The 24,881-nt window shown below is 43.4% G+C and overlaps 2 protein-coding genes across 3 annotated transcripts in view; one reads left to right on the forward strand and one right to left on the reverse strand.

Annotated features, from left to right (window-relative positions):
- Window positions 1-2,374, forward strand: part of DHRS7 (dehydrogenase/reductase 7) — a 26,003-nt gene extending 23,629 nt beyond the window's left edge. The window contains exon 7 of the mRNA XM_044437141.1: window positions 732-2,374. Within this exon, the coding sequence (XP_044293076.1) occupies window positions 732-767 (36 nt within the window). The 3' untranslated portion in view covers window positions 768-2,374. The remainder of the gene's footprint in view (window positions 1-731) is intronic.
- Window positions 1,371-24,881, reverse strand: part of PCNX4 (pecanex 4) — a 27,341-nt gene continuing 3,830 nt past the window's right edge. Inside the window, exons 1-11 of one of the 2 annotated variants that reach the window (XM_044437140.1) lie at window positions 23,181-24,299; window positions 21,915-22,643; window positions 21,458-21,637; window positions 20,175-20,689; window positions 17,433-17,533; window positions 16,126-16,248; window positions 13,576-13,939; window positions 11,301-11,404; window positions 8,827-9,878; window positions 5,012-5,198; window positions 1,371-2,049 (exon numbers count right to left, since the gene is read on the reverse strand). In XM_044437140.1, coding sequence (XP_044293075.1) covers window positions 1,777-2,049; window positions 5,012-5,198; window positions 8,827-9,878; window positions 11,301-11,404; window positions 13,576-13,939; window positions 16,126-16,248; window positions 17,433-17,533; window positions 20,175-20,689; window positions 21,458-21,637; window positions 21,915-22,606 — 3,591 coding nt within the window. In that variant the 5' untranslated portion in view covers window positions 22,607-22,643; window positions 23,181-24,299 and the 3' untranslated portion in view covers window positions 1,371-1,776. Of the gene's footprint in view, window positions 5,199-8,826; window positions 9,879-11,300; window positions 11,405-13,575; window positions 13,940-16,125; window positions 16,249-17,432; window positions 17,534-20,174; window positions 20,690-21,457; window positions 21,638-21,914; window positions 22,644-23,180; window positions 24,300-24,881 lie in introns of those variants that run through there. The other variant, XM_044437138.1, reaches the window with a different exon arrangement.

Genomic DNA, 24,881 nt, shown 5'->3' on the forward strand with positions numbered 1-24,881 from the left:
GGGGCAGCTCTGCTCCCTCACCTTGCATGTAATATTTGCCTTACTGTTACTTCTACTAATGATCGGAGAGATGAGGCCATTTCAAGGGAACTTAGCTTACAGTTGAAGTACATTTTGTATCCTTGGAAAATGTCCAAACTGGTAGGACTCACATTTGCCCCCAGCTCCACTCATAGCTGGACCATAGTCCCCTTAGAATCCGTTCCAAACAGGAATTGTGGACTTCCAGGCTGAAAAAGGTTCACTATCCTACAGTAGACAAATCTTTCTTAGGGTAAAGATGAATACCTGGGTTTGGCTTCGGAATATTTGTTTTCTTTAACGTTATTTCTGGGCTGTGTTTAAGGGTAGAACTGAAAAAACAGTATTAAATGGCCACAGTGCAACACATTTCCATCAGACATTTCCGTGCAGCCCTGTGGCCCCCATATGAAATATCTTAGCCGTGCCTCAGCCTCACCTGTTTGCCTGCTGGCTAAGTTTTTTGCAGGGCTGGAGAAACACAAAGGCAACCGTCACCTCGGTGTCCTAAGATTATAATCTTAATTCATAATCTTCTGAGTCCAGGGGTATCATCAAGCGCATTGCGCTGTGCAGCCGATGAGGGGTAAAAAGAAAAAAAATACTGTGCCTTCTTTTTCACTGTCTCCTAGTACATGCTGCTTAATTACGTGGTTCCATAAAGAGATTAAGAAAAGTATTTACTAATGAGTGTGTATTACTCATTACAGGATGCTGATGTTTCTTACTACAAAAAAAGCTCCTAAGGAGGACCATATCCAAAGCTTCACTGCATCGCTGCCTGGATAAAGAGGGGAAACGAGGAAGGCCATTTCAAACACTAACTTCCTTTCCTTCCTTCCTTTTTTAAATCTACCTTGACAAGAAATGATGTTTTTAACAGACTAGGTTTTAACAGCCAAAAGACAATTCGATCGACATTACACACACTCACACCCCTACCTGCCCCTTTCAAGATTTGCAACAGCCTTTCTCAACCTGATGTCCTCCAGGTATTTTGGACTACATCCCCCAGTATTCCTAACCACTGGCCATGCTGGCTGATGGGAGTTCAAGTCCCAAACATGGAGAACATGAGGCTGAGAAAAGTTGGTCCACAAGCTTTCTTCCACTTGGATAAAGCCCACGTTTTCAATAATTCCAACGTACTCCCTTGGAGAAAATATTGTGGGATTGGTCTTTTAGTCCTATAGAGAAAAACAGATGGGAATTCAGCTCCCAGTGAATTCAATATTGCCTCTAAATGGCACAGCTGTCAGGTGTATTTCTCCTCCCAACATTCTTACCACAACATCAACAGTTGGCTTTTACCAAGTGCTATTTGGCATGTTTAACAAAAGCTCTGGTTCTGTCAGCTGAACAGATGTATATTATTAAATGCTTTTTTTTCAAGTATCCTTTTGATAATGCAAATATGATACACAATAGAAGAAGTGATAAGAGGAGGACTGTTATATCAAAATCAGGGAAAGAGCACGTTTTTATACTAATTTGTGGTAACCTGCTTTCTACTTCAGGTCACCTGTCAAAATGATCTTTCAGTTTATGAAAAAAAGCAAAGCACATGCACCAATGAGCTTAGTGCCTGCATCAGGAGTTGTCCTTAGTGCCAACATCTCCCATTGTTAGGCTCAGCATTCCGGTGCTGGAAAGCAATTCAGAGATTCCTGACCAAAGACTCTACCTACAGCCAGCATTATCTTTGGCAAAGGAGCTTGTGGTGAGACAAGTCCACCCGCAGTCTGGAGCAGAACTTCAGAGCCACGTGTCCAAACCCGAGAGCAAGGCCATGTGCAGAGGCTCGGAGGAATACACCGGGTAGCCAAGGGGAGGGTCTGCGGCCTGGATGGTCAGGTTCCTCAGGAGCAGGGGATGGGCCTGGATGCTGTACCGCTCCTCGTCGTCATTGGTAGCATAGAGCAGCTCCCATGACAGATTTGCCCACTGTCCTCTCACTGCTTCGCCATTCAGTTTGCCAACTTGCACCAGAAATTCCTGAAGGGTAAGGACTCTGCTAGTATAAGCTCCCTGGAAGACAGACAGACAGACAGACAGACAGACAGACAGACAGAGCTTGTGTCTGAGCGCTCTGGGTCCCTGTAGAACATACCCCATTTCTACAAAATTCAGATTTTCCTCCCTAAGTAGTCTGTGGCATCAGTCGTGAATATTGGCTTGGATCTAGACAGCTATACTTCAAGTAGGCCTATTGAACTGAATGTGACTTGATCAAGTGTGGATCCTACCTGTTGGAGATAGTGTGGTTAAGTGTTCATTCAGTTTCTCACAGTTCTGTATGATTTATTTATCAATTGTGGCAAGCTTAATCTATTAAAAAAGTCAATCTTGTTAATTTTGCTAAGTTTCTAGTCCTGTCTGGGGTCACTGCACGAGTAATCTATCGGCGCATTGTTTGGAAATTTAATGGTAAAAAGCCTGAACTCATGTTCAGTATGGCAAATCAGTCACAGGACAAAGAGGCCTGTCACGACCTCTCCCTGGAATGGGTTATGCATAATCAGTTCTTGGATGTCATGCTCACATGCATGCCTGCTCAAAAGACACAGACTAGTTTTACCCTATGTCAAAAGGACCTAAAATCATTTGATAAGCTAGGAAAAGCGCCCACATTTCCAGAATTCACCAAATTAAACTTAAATTGAGTAAGCATATAGACAAAAGTTCAATATAATAGCTACATCACCTAGCAGGGAACAGCAGACTCAAAACTCCCCTCCCCTGTGAAGCTCACCAAGTAGCCTTGTGAAAATCACTAGCTGAATTAAAAGATGCTCATTCTATTGGATGGGTTAGAAATATGGTCTGCATTGTTCCCACTCCCTGCCTCCTAAAGAGGCACCAGATGAGAGGATGGCAAGGATCAAAGTCAGCAGGAGAAGATGCGACAAATGGCAGAACAAAGGGGTGGGGGTGTATTGGACCAGCGATGGCTTCGCAAGTCCTCCTAGCACTGATAGCCACCCATAACCCGCCTCTTAAATCCTCTCTTTCCTGGGTTTATTCCAGACCTGGCCCACTGTGAGCCAAGCAGCATGTTAATGCACATGGCTCAGTCACTCTGGCTGATCACAGCACTGGCTTGGCTGCGGAAAGGCAAGGCAGGGCTCCCACTTGGGATATATAGCTAGCTAGGCTGGAGACAGATCATTTTGGGACAGCCGGGGGGGGGGGGCGGTTCCAGTGAGCCTTAGCAATTCGGGTGTTGTCCTGGCCTCAAGAGATCTGGGTTCTAGTACCCGCTCGTCCTTAAAAGCAATCTGGGTGACTCTGGGCCAGACTCTCAGCCTCACCTGCCCCAGAGTTAGGAGGGAAGGAGGAGGCCCATGTAAATAACTTTGAGCTATTTTCTCAAGGAAAAACTAGTAATAAGTCAATAAATAGCCACTCTCCTGAGGACAAAGCAAGTGGGAATGCCGTTTCCCTTATGGTAACCTATATTTAATGCTGGGAACAATAGATGACAAAAGAAGGGGACGGCAGAATGAGGTGGCTGGATGGAGTCACTGAAGCAGTCGCTGTGAGCTTAAGAGGACTCCAGGGGATGGCAGAGGACAGGGAGGCCCAGAGGAATGTTGTCCATGGGGTCATTAAGGGTTGGGCACGACTTCGCAGCTAACAACAACCTAGATTTAAAAAAAAGAAACCTGGGGCATTGTTGCATACAAACCAGTTCAGAAGTCAGGTTTTATGTTTTGAGGTTTGTACATCTTGGACGTCTGATTCAGGCATAAGTCCCACACACTTTAATGGCACTTGCTCCTGAGTAAATACGTATAAGGATCACAATGGTAGGATGCAGCCTGTGCTTGTTTAGACAGAGAAAAGGGCTTCCAGGCCCAGAATTCCCCAGCTAGAGGGTTTTTTCTGTCTAAATATGCACAGGATTGTGCCTGAAATTCCCTTTCTTTGCAACCATGTGTGCTAGAGGCTTCAGAACAAGACACAGCAAGACATGCAAACCTCAAAGGAGAAAAGCATCAGCAAAACTGCTTTTTTTTAAAAAAAAATCTAGGCTTTACAGTAAAATTCAGAATGACAATATATACAATCAGGACATTCGCCAGAATTGAGTTTCAGCTCTGCTGCATTTACAGGATCAAACCCCTCTTTTATCAGAAGAGTTGACTGAGCCTGAACAGTTGCAAACACCCACGTTCCATGTTTACAAATATCTATAATGGGTGAACAATTAGGGTCTCAAGCATGAATGGAATAAAGAACCTGAGTACCCTATTTTGCCAGATCAATGGAGCATTTTGTTGGCATTTATCTGAAAAGGGGTAATGGGTTTTAGGTTACATTTAATTCAGCAAAAATTGATGTTCTGAGTATCGTGGCCACCACAAGGTCTTTTCAATAAGGGCTTAAATAAATTGGCTAGTAGTTGAAGATGTGATACAGTTAACTATTCTTTTAGTCATATGCTTTGGCAATTCCCAGTGGCTGTTTCTGTAACAGTCTGGATAAATTTTGTGATGAAAGGTGCCTTCATATTTACAGAGATGCATGTTCTTCTTACCTATCTACCCATCACTTGAAATTTAATGCTAGATCAACATAAATGGATTCTTGGGGCCCTTGACAGCTAAAAGACTAATATTACAACATTGGAAGGATAAACATTCATCAAAAATAACAGTCAGTGGAGGACAATACAAAACTTTTGAGCAGGCGGTTTTAGGTGCAGTTTACAAATGGATAAATATGCAAATATTTGGACTGTCTTTGTTATAATTATCTTCAAGAGTAGTATGTCTTGTGAAATATGAAATATAAGAATCTACAGAATATATGCACTCAATGTAATAGCCAATCTTAATTTTCATGTAAGAAAAATACAGCATTTGATTTTATTAAGCTATTAAGCTACTTTCTTCTTTAATCCTAGATAAAATTTAGATGGAAAAAACTGACATATCAAGGAAAAATCCACTTAATCTTGTTAGCAAGGATAAAACTCACCACTTACCATATTAGAATCGTGTCCCAAAGAAAAAAGATAGGGCTTTTCTTGCAAAACAGCTTGCTGCCACTCTTTTCCATTCACCAGTCCAATGTACCAGTCATTTTCATACTCTTCAAGACAGTTCAGCAGCTCTTTGGAACTTTCGACAGGACCCAGGCTTGCCTTATCAACCATAAGCTTAACTGTGTATCTGAAAGAAAAGGGATGTAGGTGGCGCAGTGGATTAAACCGCTGAGCCGGTTGATCAAAAGGTTGCTGGTTCGAATCTGCACAACGGGGTGAGTTCCCGTTGCTCCGTCCCAGCTCCTGCCAGCCTTGCAGTTTGAAAGCATGCAAATGCAAGTAGATAAAAAGGTACCACTTCGGTGGGCAGGTAACAGCGTTCCGTGCACCTCGGTGTTTAGTCATGCCGGCCACGTGACCATGGAGACTGTCTGCGGACAAACGCTGGCTCCCTCGGCCAGGAAACGGAGATGAGCACCGCCCCCTGGAGTCAGGCATGACTGGACTTAACATCAAGGGGAAACCTTTACCTATATATCTGAAAGACACACAGTGCAATGCAAAATGCACAATGCAGAGATCTATGGAGTGATGTCAGAAAGCTTAACTACTTCTCCCTGTATAAAATCAAACAAGAGCCTGACAGTAGCATCACAGCTGTAAAGCTGGTTGGAGGAATCAGTTACCCGAGTACTTAAAATAGCTCAGACAGCCTTCACACTGTGTGCCTTTCAGATAAAAAGGTAAAGGTTTCCCCTTTCCAAGGTTCCATTTAGATGCCATGAAGCAGTTCCTGACAGTCGGGACCTCGAGGGTGTGGAATGGGCTTCCACGAGAGGTCGAGGCCCCATTGGTGAGGGTGTTCAAGGATAGGCTGGACGTGCACATGGTGGGCATGTCATGAGCGGAGCCAGCTGGAGCCAGGGTCAGACTAGATGGGAGACCCCGTCTAACTCGCTCTGTTTCTATGTTTCAAACTGTACTTCATTCCACGGCCTGTCGCAATTTAGTACTCCAAATTCTGGTTTCTTAATGCGACGGTCAGGGCCTCACAATAGCACTCATCACCCTCCTAAGAGCAATCATGTGGCCAGTGATTCACAGTAATCCCTCCCCACACAACCTAAGGCATTGTACTAGCCCCCATCCGCCGGTCCCAGGGGATTCTGAGAGAGCACTCACAGTGGTGCACTTATCTATCTTCGAATGACACATGCCCACAGAAGCATTTCTTAAAGTTGTTTTTGATCTTGCATTGTGTCCCAGCTATTTCACAATGCTGGAGACAATGGAAAGGATTTTTTTTCTCCTTGAACATCTAAGAAAGGTCACTGCCGATGGCTGTGGGCATAAACACTAGCTATTGCTTCAAACAAACAAATAGGATCTAAATAGAGCTAGCCCAAGAAATGGATAGGAAGGCCATTTTGCTGCCTAAGGATGCCCTCTTTAGTGCTGGCATATTTTCAAACAGGGACCTTGAACTTAAATTGGTTTGGAGACAGGCAGGATAACACACCATGGAGTCCCCTGCAGGCCGGATGACATTATTCCCTGGGATGTAATTTGGCCCTTGGGCACAGCTGGGGTCACGGATCTGTCTTCATTGTGTGTGAGTTTTATGCACCGTTTCACACTTAAATTTTCTATACTGCCCTTTCTGCAAAAACAAAAACAAGCTCTCAAGGCAGCGGACAGACATCTAAAACGATAAAAAAGAACATTAAAAACTACATGATTCAAAGGGTTAGGTGAAAAATGTGTCTTCACATCCTTTGAAAAAGAGAACAGTGGGAGCCCAAGTGCTGTACTGATCGCTTGATCAAGCTTGCAGGAAAAGCGTTACTCATCTGGGCCAGCTTGCCTTTCCCACACCTTCCCCCTTTGGGGAGCACATGGGGAAGGTGGAGCCCAATTAGAAGGCTGAGGGAGAACCTGCACTGTTAACTCCAAGCAGAGATACTAGCCTAAATTCACCAGCACGCCCAGCCAGGAGGGTGAGAGAGCTGAGATTGACCTCCACACTATTATGTCCAATCACTGAGTGGAATAATGGCGGGGATTCTTTGCCTTGGTACTCTGGTTTGTTGGGAGCCCACCCTGAGGTTCTGCAGAAGAGCTGGCCTAGGGAGATAAACTTTCCCCACCCCCGTTTTAAAGCCTAATGATAGTAATCATCTCCCATTAAGCACCAGCCCTGTGAAAGGAAGGGTGAGCCACCCAAGCCTATCAGCACCTACAGTCCCATTGCACTGAGTATCACGTGTATGATCTGTTTGCCCACCTCATGGGCATGTAGTCAGCTCAGGGAGCATGTTTGCTCCTGTGAGCTGAGTTGGGGACGTTGAGAAAAGCTGGTGGACGAGGCCTGCAGGGCCACGAAAGTGATGCCCTTCACCCAAGGTGGCAGCTTGTCTGACGTCATCTGATGTCACAGAGAATGAGGATCTCTGGGAAGGTGGGCATCACTCTGAGAAATGTTCTAAGATCCCTTGGAAAGGTTCTAGTCAGGTTTTTATGCTGAATCTTCTTCCTATTAGAGGTATACAGAGGCAGTATGCCTCTGAATAGAATTTAAGTATGGCTTATAGAGTGAGAGGAAAGGAGCTGTTCTCTTAAAGGGGCCACACACCAATAATGGCAAGTTGTCAGTCTTGAGAAAGAAAACCCCTTAGAAATGAAAAGCCCCTCACCATGCAACCCATTCAGGAATACGTTGAGTCCTACAGTTTAGAGGCATAAAAACAGAGCAAGTCAGAAGGACCCCCCGGGCCATCTAGTCTGACCCCTGGGTCCAGCCATCTCTGCTCATGACATGCCTACCATGGGCATGTCCAGTCTATCCTTGAATGCCCTCACTGATGGGGCTTCAACCAGTTTTGAGAAGCACTGATTTATCTTTTATTTTCCCCGGAACACAATAGTCTCTATTCCTACCCAAAGGATGTGTATTTCAGACTCTTTCACTGTCCAATTCATACCTCGGTCAAAGTAAGCTCCCCTCTTCTGCAGTCCTTCCACTGGCCTTTTACAAGAAAGTCTGGGGAGAGGGGGTGCTGTGTTTTCAATTTTACTGTAGCATTTTAATTGTGTTCTTAAAGCATCTGATGTTTAAAGTATGTTTTTATTTTAAGTTTTAGGTTAAAAATGGCATTTAGCCTTCAGTGCCATTTTCTTGGCAGAAAGGCAGAGCTTAAATCAAACCAAACTGTGCTTTCAAGTTGTGTCTCTGGGGAGCCCTGGGACTCCCAAGCTTACTGGGGGTTCTGCAACAGCAGCAACAGGCAAGCTCCCATGAAAAACAGCATGGGCAACACTGCTGATCTTCTCTGGCAACGTGCAGCTTCAGACAATTGGGTGTATTTGAAGACAGACTTTCCAGTCATGTGGTCTGTGGGCCTGAGCTGACAGCCCACCCGAGAATCTATGACACAACCCTCCACAAGAGGCAGAACATTCTTCCGCAGACATCACTGCAGTGTGTGATTCAGAGGAGCATTAAGCAGCTATCTAGTTAGACTTCTGTCCACCAGAGTTCTCACTTGAGTACATTTCTTAGCCTTTGTAACTCTAGAACCACAGTTCACTAATAATATTGGTCATGAGTCTGAATGTTTTCTGAACATTTAGCGGTAGTTATTCTCTAGCTAGGAAATAAATTATGTGTATGACATGATGGGCATGTCATGAGCGGAGCGGGCTGGAGCCGGGGGTCAGACTAGATGGCCCAGGAGGCCCCTTCTGACTCGCTCTGTTTCTATGTCTACCAGGTCTAGTGCATTTTTACCAAGACGTCTACTTCTTGCCATAGTTACCTGAACACTCTGAGCGCTAGCTGAAAGAGTTCTTGCTTTCCTGTGAGCCAGTCCAAGCAGACAGAATAGGGGAGACCCCCATTGTAGGTTCTAAATATATGGCCAGGAGATGGAACTGTGTTGTCTAAACCAAACGTTGCAATGTAACAGGACAGGACAACCTGGACATACAAGTCCTTCAAAGCAGGGTCTTTCAAAAGATCTTCAGGTAAGCTTGAAGACTTTTCTTTCAGGTGAAAGAAATCTAGTTGGCGAATCACAAAATGGTACCAATCTTCCGGGAATTTCTGCTTCATCTCATGGAGTCTGCCAACTGGCAAGGGTGCAGTTCTCCATTCTTCAGGAAGGCTTATCAGCTCAGAATAGGAGCTACTGAATTTAATAGGAGGCAGATCTATTACTCCCCACTGTTTTCCAGTGTCTGCAGCAGGAAGACCGAGGACAACAGTTCTATAGAGCTTATTCACACTAGCTGCCTCTGGTAGTTCATCTGTATTGTGTATTTCTACAGAGCCTGGAAGGGAAAAGAAAGGCTTTGGGGTAGTTCCTCGTGATGCCATTCCTTTTGCCTTCGGTGCTTTCTTGCTGGGTTCTGCATCAAAAAGGGTGCTATCATCAGACCACTCCTCTACTGATTCCACACTGAAGCCATCATCCTCTTTCCAGGAGCCTGGCCTTTCTTCTGCCTTGCTAAAAACTTCGGACTGCTCTACTGAAGGTAGTTCCTGCTTGGACGGGGGTGTCCTTTCAAGTGTTCTGTGTGTTTTTGACTTCTTGTAACTATACTGAATTAGCACCCATAGGAGGACTTTTATGAAATCATCCTTAAACTGCTTCCTGTTCTCCAGAGAATCGATTATTCCAGACAAGACATTTCTGGCATCGGAATAGAGTTTCACGGGAAGAACAGCACAAGGTGTTAAAATATTTCCAAAGTGATGGTTGAAGGAGAGGGCCTGACCACGTTCCTCGTGTTCAAATGCCATCTCGAATATTTCATCCACTCTGTGAGCTTCAGCTGTGTGGCAGGATGTTTCCTGCAATTCTAATCCCTGAAGAATAGAAAATATAAGAAGAAACGTTTGTGTTCTGAGTAACTGTTTGGACACAGAGCAACATATTCGCTTGGGACAGATGGACCTCCAAGCCACTGCATGCAGACCCATTTCAAACTATGATTGTGGGCAGTGTTAAACATAGTTCAGCTGGTTTGGACCTAACATACGGTTACAGAAATTTGGCAACAGAAGACAGTAACATTATGAAAGAGGATGCAACACATTTTGGATACCCCCAGACAATGGACTGGAGCAGGGTCTGAATCAAGCCATTTGTTTATCCAGCAAAAGCTGCCTTCCATTACTTTGTTTTCATTTTTTCAGCTCAAAACAGCAGAAATATCCTACGTGTGTGTGTGTTGTGTGTACAGTTTTATTGCTACATACTTATGAATGATTACATTTTTTCTTGTTAGTTGCTTGGGGTATTCTTAGTGAAAAGTTGGTTAAAATATTTTTTAAAACAGCAAACCAAACACAAACTAATAGCAAACCTAAGAGGTCAAGTGCTCCACAGGATGACAAAGGCAGCCAAAGTCAAGCCGTGGTTTCGACATAATTGGAAGGATTCCCTGCTTATGAAAATCTAGATGGCCTAGATGGGACTGTCCCATTCAGATGCAAAGGGACAGTCGCCTGAGTCTCAGGCTTGTGTTCCTGTATCTCCTTTTCTGTTGCAACCACAAGATTAGGAAAATCTGCATCCAGTTTTTTAAAAAAGACTGTTTCCCTTTTTGTTTGACTGTGAGGAACTCTTCTTGTTTTTTTTTAAACCCTACTCAGTGGACAAGGCTGAGTAGCTTCTTCTCTGTGAGATGAAATCACAGTAAGTTTGTACAGCAGCAAAGATACCTGCTCTGAGTCTCCTCCTCAGGGCTATAAAAGACGAGGGAATGGTAAGTGTCTGCAAACCAGATGCTTCAGAAGGACACCTGAAGCAGGCCTAAAGCACTAAGGTGTTCAGGTGTATGGGAGCGGTCCCTAAGGACTTGGCGTACTGCGTGTAGATGATGTGATGATCGTTATGTAAATAATGGCAGTAACCTCTGAACACCAGAAATAATGGTGGCAGTGAGCCCAAAGGGAAGAAACAGCAGTCATTTAAAAAGCAGCCAGCATTTACTGAGTTGTGGAAAGACTTGAACAGTTCTCTGAAGTAATGAGATACTAGGTACATATGGAACCTTTTCTTCTTCCCCCTCAGTTAGTTTGTTTTTTTATACTTAGACCTCCTTGGATCACTTTAGCAATACAATTCAGGAAGGCCTTGGCAGTCGTAGGTGGCCTATAAATACACATATAAATAAATAGATTTACAAATAAAAACTACAGTGACCTCTACTGCTACAGGAAGAAACCAAGCGAAAACATTATTAGGTTGCCATAACACTATTAGATAGGTTTAACAATAGTCACCTTGATATTGAGACAACAGTAAGTGAAGCCTCTTTCTAGCACAAGGATCCATACCAGTCTGTCTTGAAATCGGCACAAGTAATGAGACCCAGGGTAACAAAGACCTTTTGAGAGAACCCAAAAAAGAGATTAGTTTTTGCTACGTTTTATTTTGTCAATCCCTGTCTATATTGTCTCAGAATCAGGGGGTTGGGCTATTCAGTTACTTACAACAGCCTGCTTAGCACAAAAAGTAGTTTAAAGCCTCCCGGAGAGATGGCTCTCCCATCTCTGCTTGGGCATCTCCACCTCCCTGGGCAGTTGGTTGTGCTGCCTGACTTTTCTGATGGTTAGAAAGTTTGTCCCAAGGTTCATTCAAAACTTAGCTTCCTAGAACTTAAGCCTGTTATTTTGTGTCCCACAGTTCTGAGTGACAGAGACCAGTTTGTGGACTTCCTGCGTGTTACAACCCTTCACTTTAAAAGTGCTATCACTTCCTCCCCCACCCCCCACTGCTTTTCTTTCCAAAGCTAAACATACTCAGTTCCTTCACCCTTTTCTTGTAGGACTTAGTTTCTAGTGCCCAGATCATCTTTATGTCAGTGCAGCGTAGGGCCACAAGCTTGGTGGCCGGTTTGCAGGGGATGCCATATGAGGCAAGACTGAGGGAACTGGGTCTCTTCAGCCTGGAGAAGAGGAGACTCAGAGGGGATCTGTTGGTGACATGCAGGTATGTGAGGGGGTGTCACATGGAGGTGGGTAGAGACCTGTTCTCCCCTGCAAAGGAAGGCAGGATGCGCTCCAATGGAGCCAAGCTCAGGGAACCCAGGTTCCATTTGGATGCCAGGAAGTACTTCCTGACTGTTAGGACCCCGAGGGTGTGGAATGGGCTTCCACGGGAGGTGATTGAGGCCCCATCGGTGAGGGTGTTCAAAGATAGGCTGGACATGCATAGTGGGCATGTCATGAGCAGAGCCGGTTGGCACCAGGGGTCAGACTAGATGGCCTGGGAGGACCCTTCTGACTCGCTCTGTTTCTATGTTTATCACCCTTCTCTAAACTCATTTCAGTTGAACTGAATCTTTTTGGAAGTGTGGTGTCCAATATTCTTAATGAATAATGAGGGAATGTTTTTGTTAAGAGGAAAATTGAAGATAAATAAACTAGATTCTGTTATGGCCACAGTTCTGAAATCATTTAGGGAAAAGCTATGCCACTGTAGGTATCATCTTGGCATTGCTGCCTAGATAAGAACACAGTGGCACAGAGCTCCTGCCTGCCATTCAAGACAGTATATTCTCAGAAAAAATCCCGGACAATTCTCCAGACAGAAGTCCAGGTGGGTAGTTGCTAGATGCGGCTGCCATCATTTCTTTAAAGCAATGTAAAAGTAACATTGGTTGGGCTTTTGTAGAGGTTTTCTGCTCAAAATTTCAAAAAAAGTTGTTGCTTTTTCACCGGTAGGGGAGCAAAGCAGCCAATCTCACTGGCTGGCTGGCCAGCCATCACCAGTTAATAAATCTTCAGTCATGCCCAAATTATTACAAGTGGCATGACTGAAAATTTAGAGTAAAGTGCAACCCATGAAACTCTCCATTATATTAGTTAAAATTTAAAATAACCTTTCCTACCCTGCTGAGCTAATAAAGTGCATTTTCTTGCTAACATTTTGGTAAAGATTTAACTTAATTGTGCTTTGCTGCCAAGACTGATAAAATGCGCCTTAACCTCAACAGATGAAGTGATACCCTGCTAAGGCATGTCTAGTCAAGGTCTCTCCCATTAAAGGGAGCTAATTTGTCTGCAGATTAATTTTTAAAAGCATGTAACTCTCGAGGGTACACATGCCCCAGCACTGCACTTTCCAATGTGAGCAGAAGGGGTCCACAGCTTTATTTATCCCTCAGCCTCGGAAATTACCAACCTTCCTTTTCTGTCCCCAGCAAGCCCTCAGTTACCATCAATGCTAGAACCAAATCCAGTCTAAAAGGAACATTCTGCCAGTTCCGCATTCCAGATATCTGCTATACTAGAAAATAGTTTTCTGCACCTGGAAATCACTACAGGGCGGGGTCAGCTGCCTGAAGCAACCTGTAGAACCCCCAGGTGCTGCAGCCGAGCAGACGGTGCTCAACATGCTGGTTCATGGGGTTTTGAAAGCCATTCACGAGTCCTATGGGCCAATTCTATGGAGCCAAAGTGGGACCAAGACAACAGTCGTTCTCTTATACAATCAGGACAATTTCCAGCAGATGGTGAAAAGAGTGACCAAAGGGGTCCTGTCTGGTTTACTTACCCAGGCTGCCAACTGGCAACACAGACTGCAACGAAGCAGTCAAGCTTGGAATCATTTGCTGATAATACACGGTGTCAGGGCACACACAGGCCGTCACACCCACAGGTCCCGGCCAGCTTCGGATGGGTCTTGGAAAGCAAACCAGAAATACTGGAAGAGTGAAGAGAGGCAGCAAGGGAGACGAGAGCAGTGCAGACAGTAATATGAGGCCTATTACTATTGGAAAGAAGACAACGTTGAGTGCAATCAGGGTAGCAGTGGACTTCCGCCGTTGCTTTTTCTCTGTCCACGATGTCAAGAGCACAGTTAGTGCAAACTGCAATTTTGAAGCAAACTGGAACAATCGATTCCGGATAATTCCAACCTAATGGGAAATAAATAACAAATCTCATTTTCTCTTCAATTGTATGCTTTCACTGTATTTTGTTTTGTTTTAATCAATTAGTTGATCAGTAACTTATTTAGTCTGCCCAACAACTGAAGCTCTCTGGGCAGCATGCCAGCCAAAGAGCCTAGAACATGTTATAACTGTGAGGAGGAGGAGAAGAAAGCACCACCTTTTTTAAAAGCATAAAGTAAAATCAGTAGCAATGAGTAAGCAGCATATAATAAAACCACCAGCAAACCTTAAGACGACACAATAATACAAAAACACTTTAAGAACACAGTTCACAAAATGTTCAGGAGAATAAGCAGTATGTTACCAGGTGCTGAACTGTCTGTAGCAAAGAATGCAGGTAAGCCTCTCTGAGGAGGACATTCCACTGATAGGGTGCTGCTAGAGAAAGGACCATCTCTGTTGCAGCTACCTGCTTCACCTGTGGTCCAGGTAAGTAAATATAAGTAACCTGGTCCCGAGTCATGGAAAAGCAGCCCTCTGAATGCGCTAGCCAGTTGCATTCTTTCTGGAATATGACCATCCAGGCTTGAGTGAAACCAACGCAACAGAGTGCCCCACATTCCAACTATGGACTATGCAAAAAGACACATTGTGGTTGATATCTAAACTGCTGGGCCCCCTCCTGGATGCACACCACAATGCAGTGAAGGTTTGAGAGCTCAGGAGAAGGCCAGACTCTCTCAGTTGGCTGTTCTTGCAGGGTCAGAGTGAAACCGAAAAGGCCAAGAACAGAAGCACAGTGCTAAAATACAACTCCTGGGGAATGTTATGAAGAATAGATTTGTATTACTGAATCAGAAAAACTGTGGACTGAAACCAGAGACTTATTAGGAAAGAAAACAAAAAATTATCGTAGCAAACCTTAAAGCAAGCCTAGATGAATGACAGAAGAAATCCTTAGAACTACATAATACATTCAAGAAGCAAAAGTTAAAGTTGACAGAAACAGGGTCAGAATCCTGAATCCAACTTTTCAGTGATCATCATGAAAAGTCAAATAACCACTGCCTGGGCCAGTGTAGAAGAGAACAGCAAATCGGGGAAAATAAGAGACCCTTTCCAGAAGATTCAAGAACTCAGTGGGAAATTCAAACCTAGATTAGGAGGGCTGAGAGACCAACAGAGGAACGTAGTGTCTGAAATGATGAGAAAAACATCACAGAAAAGTTGAAAAGAGGGCAGACTTGTTCAAAGAGGAATCCTATGTGGAAGAACCTGTGATATTGGAAAGAGAAATGAAAGCTGCTCTGAAAGCACATGAAAAGCACAAAGGACCCTGAGTAAACAGGGTATCAACAGAACTACAGTGAGTGAATTAGACCAAAACCTAGGAAGAATATTCCAACAAATACGGAAAACAAAACAATGGCCCACGGACTGAAACCTTTCAATATATATTCTAATCCCCAAGGAAGATGCTGGAGTGCCGCACCTACAGGACCAATGTACTAATTTCAAGAAAGCCAGTGTGCTGTAGGGGGTAAGGTACTGGACTGGGACTCAAGAGATCTGGTTTTAACCTACCTCAAAGGGTTGTTGTTGTGGAGATAAGACTGAGAGTAGGAGGAGTCTTAAAGAACACTTTGAGTTCTTTAAAAAAGGCAGGATATAAATCTAATAAATAAGAGGTGTTGCAACAAAGAATGTTACCATATATGGAACAATAAATCCCTGATGTTCAAGCTGGATTCTGAAAAGAAGATTCAAGATCATATTGCAAATATACATAAGAAACATAAAGACACAGAAACAGAGTGAGTCAGAAGAGGTCTCCTGGGCCATCTAGTCTGACCCCCAGCTCCAGCCAGCTCCGCTCACGACATCCCCACCATGTGCATGTCTAGCCTCTCCTTGAACACCCTCACCATTGGGGACTCAACCACCTCCCGGGGAAGCCCATTCTACACCCTTGGAATGCTAATGGAATGCTCCATACAATTTCAGAAAACAATCAGTCTACACTTTATAGGCTACACCAAATTGGGATTTTTAATATAGTGCATTGATACACACATACACACACATTTGCTCTCTTGTCTGCTGTTTCTTTTATCAAACATATCACACCACTGAAAATAGATGCTGAATTTCAAAAACCCTTCTAAGAAATGCTAAAAAAAATACATGATCATAAATAAAGTCAGATTTACCAGCAAGAGTCGGATTCCTGTATCAATGCTTCTGTTCCACCACAGATCAGTATTGAACACCAGCAACTGCACAGTGGATACCACCACCATATCCAACAGGGCATGTTCTGTATTTTGCCATACCTAGAATGGATTGGAAATTCATGGATTGAATTATTTTTACCTTGCCCTAACCTGAAAAGCTTAAAAATCCAGCTTTTTGACAGAGGCCCCCCAAATATTTTCTGGCAAAACTGCCTTTAGAATGTCATTCCCTCATGTTAATTCCCTTTCCTGATTTCTTCTAAGAAGACATGAGGTATACCGATCTTGATCTATTCAAACATCTTTTTTTCAGGTTGACTAAGTTTTCTGGTCCCTAAATTTATTTTATTTACTCTATGGTTTTTTATTTTGTGAAATGCAGAGTTTCATATGGAATGACACAGAAATCCAACAAATAAATGTACAATCTTAGGTCTCACATAATTCTCATAGTATTACAGAAGCATGGGCTTGCAGTAAGAACATGAAGTCAACATCTACTTATTCTGAGTAACTTGCTCTGTTTTTAGGGATCAGTTTTTCCATGAATCTGGAATTTTATTGGCTAGATTTCAAGGAAAGGGAACAGTTCTATAACAAAAGACAAAAGATTATCATCCGTTGGTGAGTGGGCCAAAGAATGTACTCATCCAAATCTCTTCTGATTTCTGATTAGGACTGACATCACGCTCCCATGTTTTCAGTGGCACATCAGAAAGGGTCAGAAACATGCTGCCCTGAGGGTAGGATGAAGGCAGCAAGAAAAAAGAAGTTGCCAAGAAATTCAGATCTGGTGTACTGAATTATTATGCAGGTAATTCCACCAAAACAGGGCCATACGGCAGGCACAGAACACACACCACCGGCATATATCACAATAAAGCAATAATCCAGCCTGCCAGTACAACGACCCTTGACTAATAAATGGGAAAAAATGCTATATAAAGGCTTTACCAAGAGCTCAAAGAGCTCTGCATACCTTATCACAGCAATCCTGTGCACTCTGCCTCCACACTGCTGAGGCAAAGGATGCTGCCTTTCCAAGGCCAAACCATGACTAACAATGACACTCGAGTGCTTCAAACAAAGGCATTATGCCCAAAAAGCTTTCCAAGAATGTTCTAACTAGAGAGATCTCTATTTAAACCTTGGTCCAAGAAGACACACCATTACAATGAATATTGTTCTTTATCAACTGGAAAATATAATCTTCACACTAATGTGGTAGGTACCAATGCTTTTCCCAAGTGGTATATTATTTTTACAAAATACTTGAAATTTACCATTCTAAAGCCTCTTGAGAATCCAATGGAAATGTATATGGATGGGAGATGATGAAGAGAATTGTCTAGAGAAAGAAATGCTATCATAGCAAACGGAGACACTGAAATTACAAGAAAAACAGTACAGCAATGTTTATTTTGCATTCATAATACATACTCACAAGCCTCTGGTTTAAGAACCGAGACCTTCCAATCATGTCATACAGGCCAAGTTCACACAACTGGGGAAAGAGAAGAATCCTCTATGGCTTCTTTACCCTGCCTGCTATACTTCCGAACCTGCTGAGCATGGCTTACAACCCACTCCACAATACATGGCTTGTTCTAGGATTTCAGAATGATTTGGAAGCCACCCCCACCATGCTTGTGTTCAGACAACATGGCAACCTGGACATGGCATGGGTAATTATGGAAACGAGAAGTTACATGTGTAGTGGGGAAAGGCAGCCACTGTGGGTTCTTTTCCTTTTCTGATCATGTGAAATCATTAAGTTTGGTGTGATTTGCATGAGCAAACAAGGTACCATGGCTGAAGTGAGCCACACTGTTCTTTTAATCCCCGGCACATGCTAAATGCCATTTCCATTATCACTCATGGCCTGTTGCATTCAAGGGTTGCATCCTGACTGAAAGATGCTAGGCTGCCCTGGTTCAGAGGATGCAACAAAAGCTCCACTGCAGGTGACTTATTTGGGAAATGGTGCCCAACATGTGCCCGCCATTATGACTGATAGAGGTGTGGTTTATTTAATCCACGGTGGTTTCTTCTGATTGTGCAATCTGAGTCAATTTGCCTACAGGATGGTGAAAAGAAAGTCACTACGGATGCCTTGCAAATAAGCACGTTTCATTCATCGAAGGAACTCGGCAGTGAATTCCTACTTAAACCTCTTCTTGCCTCTCTCGACCCTCCCGCTATCCCATTGTGAAATTAGTGTAATCTTCAATTATACCTTGGTTATATGAAACCCAATTGCTGTCCCTGTGCAGCCCTTTAAGATCTGCTTCAGAAGCCCTTCTACAAGAACCTCTGCCCACGTGGAGGCGAAGTGGCTGGTACAGGCTTCTTGAACGTGGCATCCCAATTGTGGAACGCTTCCTTCAGGATGCTCAGCTGGCACTGTCAACAAATAATTGTTGGATTCTCAACTAGTCCAGGTGAGGCAGTGGCTGTACTGAACCGGTGCCTGGCCGAGGTAATGGGCTGGATGAGGGCCAATAAACTGAGGCTCAATCCAGACAAGACAGAGGTCCTGTTGGTAGGAGGGTCGGGCTTCGGGATTGGGGACCTGGACCTTGTCCTGAACGGGATTGTACTCCTCTTAGGGACAGGGTTCGCAGCTTGGGAGTGCTCCTCGACCCTGAGCTGTCATTAGAAGCTCAAGTAACAGCGGTGGCGAGGAGCGCCTTCCTTCAGCTTCGGCTGATCCATCAGCTGCGTCCCTACCTGGAGAATGACTGCCTAGTGACTGTGACACATGCATTGGTAACTTCCCGATTAGACTTCTATAATGCATTCTACGTGGGGCTGCCCTTGAAGACAGTCCGGATACTTCAATTGGTGCAAAATAGAGTTGCCAGGTTGCTGATGGGGACTGGGCATTGTTCTCATATAACCCCAGTCCTCCGTCAGCTTCACTGGCTCCCCATTGAAGTCTGTGCCCAATTCAAGGTGTTGGTTATCACCCATAAAGCCCTCAACGGCTTGAGATGTGGCTATCTAAAGGAGTGCTTGCGTCCATATATGCCCTCCCACCCTGAGATCGGCAGAGGAGGCCCTTCTTCGGGAGCCCTCTGCGAAGGATATTAGGAGGGCGAGTACCCAGAGGAGGGCTTTCTCTGCAGTGGCGTCCCACCTATGGAATGCGCTCCCCAGAGAGGTCCGCCTGGCGCCGTCGTTATTTGGTTTTCGGCGCCAGGCCAAGACCTGTTTATTTAAATGGTATTTTAATTCTTAATTGTTTTTATTTATTGGTTTTAAACTATTGCCGAGATGCTCCGAATTTTTAATGTTTATCCTATGTTTGTTTATCCTCTTTGTAAGCCACCCCGAGGCGTTCTGCGATGGGGGCAGCATAAAAATGCTTCAAATAAATAAATAATTCTTGGAGCCAGCCAAACTCCGCTTTATTCTTTGGTGTTGTGAATGAATTATTTTCCTGTTCTAGCCAATCTACTGTTTTATCATTGCTTTTTCTTGTTGTCCCACTTTCCTCAATTATTAATATTTATTTTAGTGGCATTTTATGTTTTAAACTTTGTTTCATTAGCTGCTTTAAAAACCTTGCTAAAAGGTGGACATTTTCATTGATATACAAAATATCTTCACCTCTATCACAAGGCAGTATAATCCAGCAGTGCTCTTGTACTTGCTTGACCAGTTAAGTCCTATGAAAGTGACTTTGTTCAGAACAGAAATATAGCAGTTTAAAAAGATGTATGCAACTGGCTGAAAGGATGAAGAAATCTACTCTGTGTCTATTAAGGATGTAATAGTTATACATCTGAGAACTACAAAAATAAAGAAGTTTGTCTAAGTGAGCTCTGGTGATCACAATCAAGCATCCTCCACAGGAATAACAGTTATGATGGAATTCTTCTCCAGTAAATCCTCATAACTCTTTCTTAAACTTTTGTACACATTCCTGATTTTGTTTTCAATATGCATTTTCAGAAGCTAAGTGTGCAATGATTTGGGGAACTTTCTTTCTGATAGGTGGTTTAAGCTGCAGGAGCTCTTACCTACAGTCAGTAAAATCCTTCTGAGCACACCAATTTTCTTAAGTTTCTTTTGCTTCTTCAGAAATACACCAACTGCCATGACATCCTTGGGGTAAAAGGGATTTCGGAACATCCCAAACATGTACACTGTCTGAATCTCTCCAAGAAGCCACATGGCAAGGAATAAAACTACCAGCACATAGCTTATAACAGCCTGACAACTGCTTTTAGAAAATGCCTGAGATCCAAGGAAGCAGTGCAATAGGCCAGCTTCTAGGAGAGCAAAAGTCAATACAGTCAAATAGAAAACCAGTTCCCTGCATCCAAACTGTGTCCTACAATGAACAGTTGTACTCCTAGGTTTGTTGGAAGCAAATCGGTTGATCACGATGCATTTGAAGGCAAACCAAAGCTCGTTTAGGTTAAGACTCAGTACAAATCCAAATCCAGTCATGAACAGGACTGTGCCAAGAGTGCTGGGGATGAAATAAGATGCAATGGCTGTCCCAAGAGAAATGAGAAGCATCACTAGCAGCCTGCAAAGGAGGGGAAAAAATTAAAAGTATTTCTTTGGAAAATTGGACATATTGAACTATACAATGCAAGAACGATTAGTCTGGACAGCTGGGTCTATATATACTCTTTTCCTGTCTATCACAAGCCTAACTGAGGGTGAGCATTGTCTCCTGTGATTTTCAACAAGCCCTGCCCTGCTCTAACAGAACACTACCTATCATACATGTTCCAGTGACAAAGCAGCGCACTGAAGTCATGGGACCAGCGTCAAGCGCTTCTGGAGTGATAGCAGGTACCATGCCCAAGATATTCAGAAGACATTTGTCAGTGCTTATTTTAAGCAGCTTTGCAAACCATCCAGAAGGCTAACAAAACAAGCCTAGGTAGGTAGTTGCAGTAGCGTATTTTGGCTACGAGTGAACTATGCAGCGGTTTATAAAGAGTCATGCTAATATTTAGGGTGCTGCACATTATTATGGTGTAACTTCATCAAATATATATAGGATCATTCTAGACTGACAGGTATATAATAAGCACAAGATGTTGACAGAGGGAAACCGTAATCAATAAAGGAAAGGAAATGCAGGTCAGCGGCCTCACTGCTTACATTTTTGCCTCTCAATGACCAGGTGTATATCTATCCACCGCCTTGCACTGTGGAAGCTTACATCAAAAAGGATAGATTCAAGTTTCAGGTGCCACAAGATTCTATTGTTTCTGCTGCAGCTGGCTCCTATAGCTTCCCTCTGGAAACAGTGTCTTTAGTATCTAAGCCAAACAAGGTTTACCTTAAGTTACTTGACATGGGCGAACCTCCTAGACCGAGCTCCAGCACTTGCTCCATTCCCCAGAGAAAAAGTGCATCCAGTGGGGGCAGAATTCCCAAAGTCCACAAGAGAGGCAAACATAAAAATACAATGTGTAAAATCTGGTTCGTTAGCTTTAAAGCAGGTATATCATCAACAAATCTGGACAAAAGTGGAAAAGGGTATTATTTCTGGCACAAAAAGGTGGATTCTCTTTATCCATTAAATTTCATAATCCTGCCCCATTTTGCTGTAGTTTTTCAGCCCCCTTATGGCTTTATATCAATTTACATAATGAAATATTGCTGTTTCAATAGAGCTTTTACATGTGGCAGACCAAAGATACATATTTTATTCACTTTAAAGACATATAGCCCACCTTGCACAGCATAAAGACTTCCAAGGCAACTATTATTTTGTAGATACAACAGCTTTTTACCTGTGAGCAAGATCCACAGCAATGAAGACAAAAACGTAGAAAGGTCTCATAAGAGGAACAATTTCATAGGTGTCCAGTGCTTGGTAAGTAGCTGTCTCTGAAGCAGTATTGACAATTAGGGAGTATTCCGCTATGCAGATTGTTAGCCATCCAAATACAAATATCATGACAGTTCCTCCAATGTTGCCTCCATACAATGAGGTAATTCTGTTTGGTAGCAAGTACCAAGTTCCTAAGCCACACAGCACCCCGGAAACGAGTGAGTGAAAGATGCCATTAGCTAAGTATTTCTTGCCTGGAATAATAAACCTGACTGTCTCTGAGCCCATGCAACTAGAGAACTCCCACTCATCTTCATCTGTTAGGGTACTGTGGACGTGTACCCTTTCCACAGACGTAGTTTTCTGTCTGGCATACAGGTTTGTGGCCTGGATAATAACAGCTGCGGCTAGCATGAGTCCTCCAGAAAGCGCAGCAGCGCAATAGTCTTGCAGAACATTTAACTGATACAGAAGTGTCCCTATTCCACCCAGAACCCATGGCGTCAGAAAGAGGATGACTTGGTTCACATAGATGTAAGGAGGTGCACAATATCCTAATTTAAATCGAGGGCCACCCAAAACAGTCTGTGGCAATCGCTTCAAGAGGAATTCTTGCTTGTGATCGTTCAGCAGAGGCACATCTGGGCCCATTCTTACTTACGCAAAATTTGGTTGAATCTCATTTTGTCTGAAAGGGAAAAGGGATAAAAGGGCAATTTTACCAAAGGCATACTGTTCTAAGTACTGCTAATAAAGCAATGCTTTCCCAGATTGTATGAAGCACCTGCCCCATTCTAAACAACAGATCCTTCATCTCCCAACCTACCAAAAAACTCTCATTTTTTACTTATTCATTTCATTCCATTTCAATGTAGCCCCAGAACACGAAGGTTCTCTGGGCTGCTTGCAAATGCTGAAAACAGCAAATAAATACAATCAATATTTGGTATATCCAACCAACTCTGAGCTGTTCCTATATTACCCCAACACTTTTCAGTGGACCACCCAGCCCCTATCACCTAAAGAGTTAATGCCGTATTCCTTAAGAGGACCACCTGAACAGAACTAGCAGGTATTTATACCAATCTGATTAAAGAAAAGTTCACATGGTAGCATGCTTCACTGCTCAAGCACTTTTGTATTCCAAAGCTTTCAGTGAACTGTTCTAATCCCATTCATAAACAACCTTTCATAAATTTAAAACTGCAGGCATGATATCACTAACCAATGGGCTGTGAAATAATTGAGAATTGTCGGGCAACTTCAGAGCAATCTAAGTGGGAACAAGTGTGAGCACAGATCAAGACACCATTATCTTATATAGAGGGCAGACTCCATCTGAAAAGTATTTCATTTCATTAGTTCATTCATAGTCATCTTGGAAAGCTGTAGCTGTCTTTTCTTCTGGTACCTGCAGATCGGAAACATTAAACTTAGATAGTGCTTAAACTCAGACAACTTGCCTTGGATAAGTGTACTTGACCCCATTTTTAATTATCTTTGTTTAAAAAAAGGTGGCTTTCTATGCTTTCTATACCATACCATGCTACTACATTTATTTTGTTTAAGTGCCTTGGTACCCATGAGCCATTAAAATCTGCCTGGGAACTACCATAAAAGTTATGACCTGAAAGCCGTAACTGTCAATAATTACAGAAACAAAACTTTCTGAATCAATGCCCCTTAGAATACTGTTTTCTGTGTCTGAGTTTTGCTAAGTAATAAAATATTGCACTAAGTAATAAAAATCACTGCATACTATTAAAAGACAATGTATACTTTGAATATCTCTCTCCCATATTCACTCGCAACCTAGTTTTCCAGGCCATTCCACTTGTCCTGCCAACTTTGAGGTCCTCAAAATTTCCTTAGTTGATAGGACAATCCAGTAGGAAGCATCAAGAGAAATGTCATACCAGAACACCACTGTAAAAGCCAAGCCACATCCCTAGTGGGTCCTTGCCAGGGAAGGAAGGCAGGCGACCAGGCGTGCTCCAGGTACAATCCCTGCTACCTCCAGGTGGAAGGTTCGAAGGCATACAGGCTGGAAAAGACCTCTAACCAAGTCCTTGGAGAATCAGTGCCAGCCTCAATGGTTCAAGGGCCAGACTTAGTATCAGACAGTTCCATACATGAGCCTGACACGTTAGCAGATTAGAAAGAAGCTACCTTCACAGCATCATGTCATAGAAGTTAGAATGTTGGATAGGAACTTGCGAGACCTGGGTTCGAGTCCCTCCTTGCCCATGAAGTGGGGGACTGTAGGCTAGTTACTGACTCCCAAACTAACCTACTTCACAGGGCTGCTGTGAGGATAATGGGATGGGGGAACCATCAGACACAGCACCTTGGGCTCCTTAGAGGAAAGGCAAGATATAAATGAACCACAAACTTGTCTGGCTTATTGAAATTCTACTGCCGAGCGCAACCTCTTGCTATATGTATTCTGTAAAAAAGCACATGCTTTGCACGCATAAGGACTCAGTTTCAGTCCCTCGCATCTTCAGTCGCAAGGTTCTGGTAGGAAGTATTTATTTATTTATTTATTAAAACATTTCTATGCCGCCCCTTGCCGAAGCCTCGGGGCGGCTCACAACATATAATAAAATGCACAATAAATTAAAACAATAACAATTAAAATATATGTATTAGAATAAAATAAGCCGCCCTGGCCAAATAAAATTTCCATGGTATTAACATTTAAAATGCTGCTTAAATAAAAAGGTCTTCGCCTGGCGCCGAAAAGCAAATAACGACGGCGCCAGGCGGACCTCTCTGGGGAGCGCGTTCCATAACTTAGGCGCCACCGCTGAGAAAGCCCTCCTCTGAGTAACCACCCTCCTAATTTCCTTCACTGAGGGCTCCCGGAGGAGGGCCTCTCCCGCTGAAGTAGTCGGGAGGACCTCTGCCCAACAGCCTAGAGGGC

Source organism: Varanus komodoensis, unplaced genomic scaffold (genome assembly GCF_004798865.1).
Source record: "Varanus komodoensis strain SLA01 unplaced genomic scaffold, ASM479886v1 scaffold3, whole genome shotgun sequence".
NCBI classification, from domain to species: domain Eukaryota; kingdom Metazoa; phylum Chordata; class Lepidosauria; order Squamata; family Varanidae; genus Varanus; species Varanus komodoensis.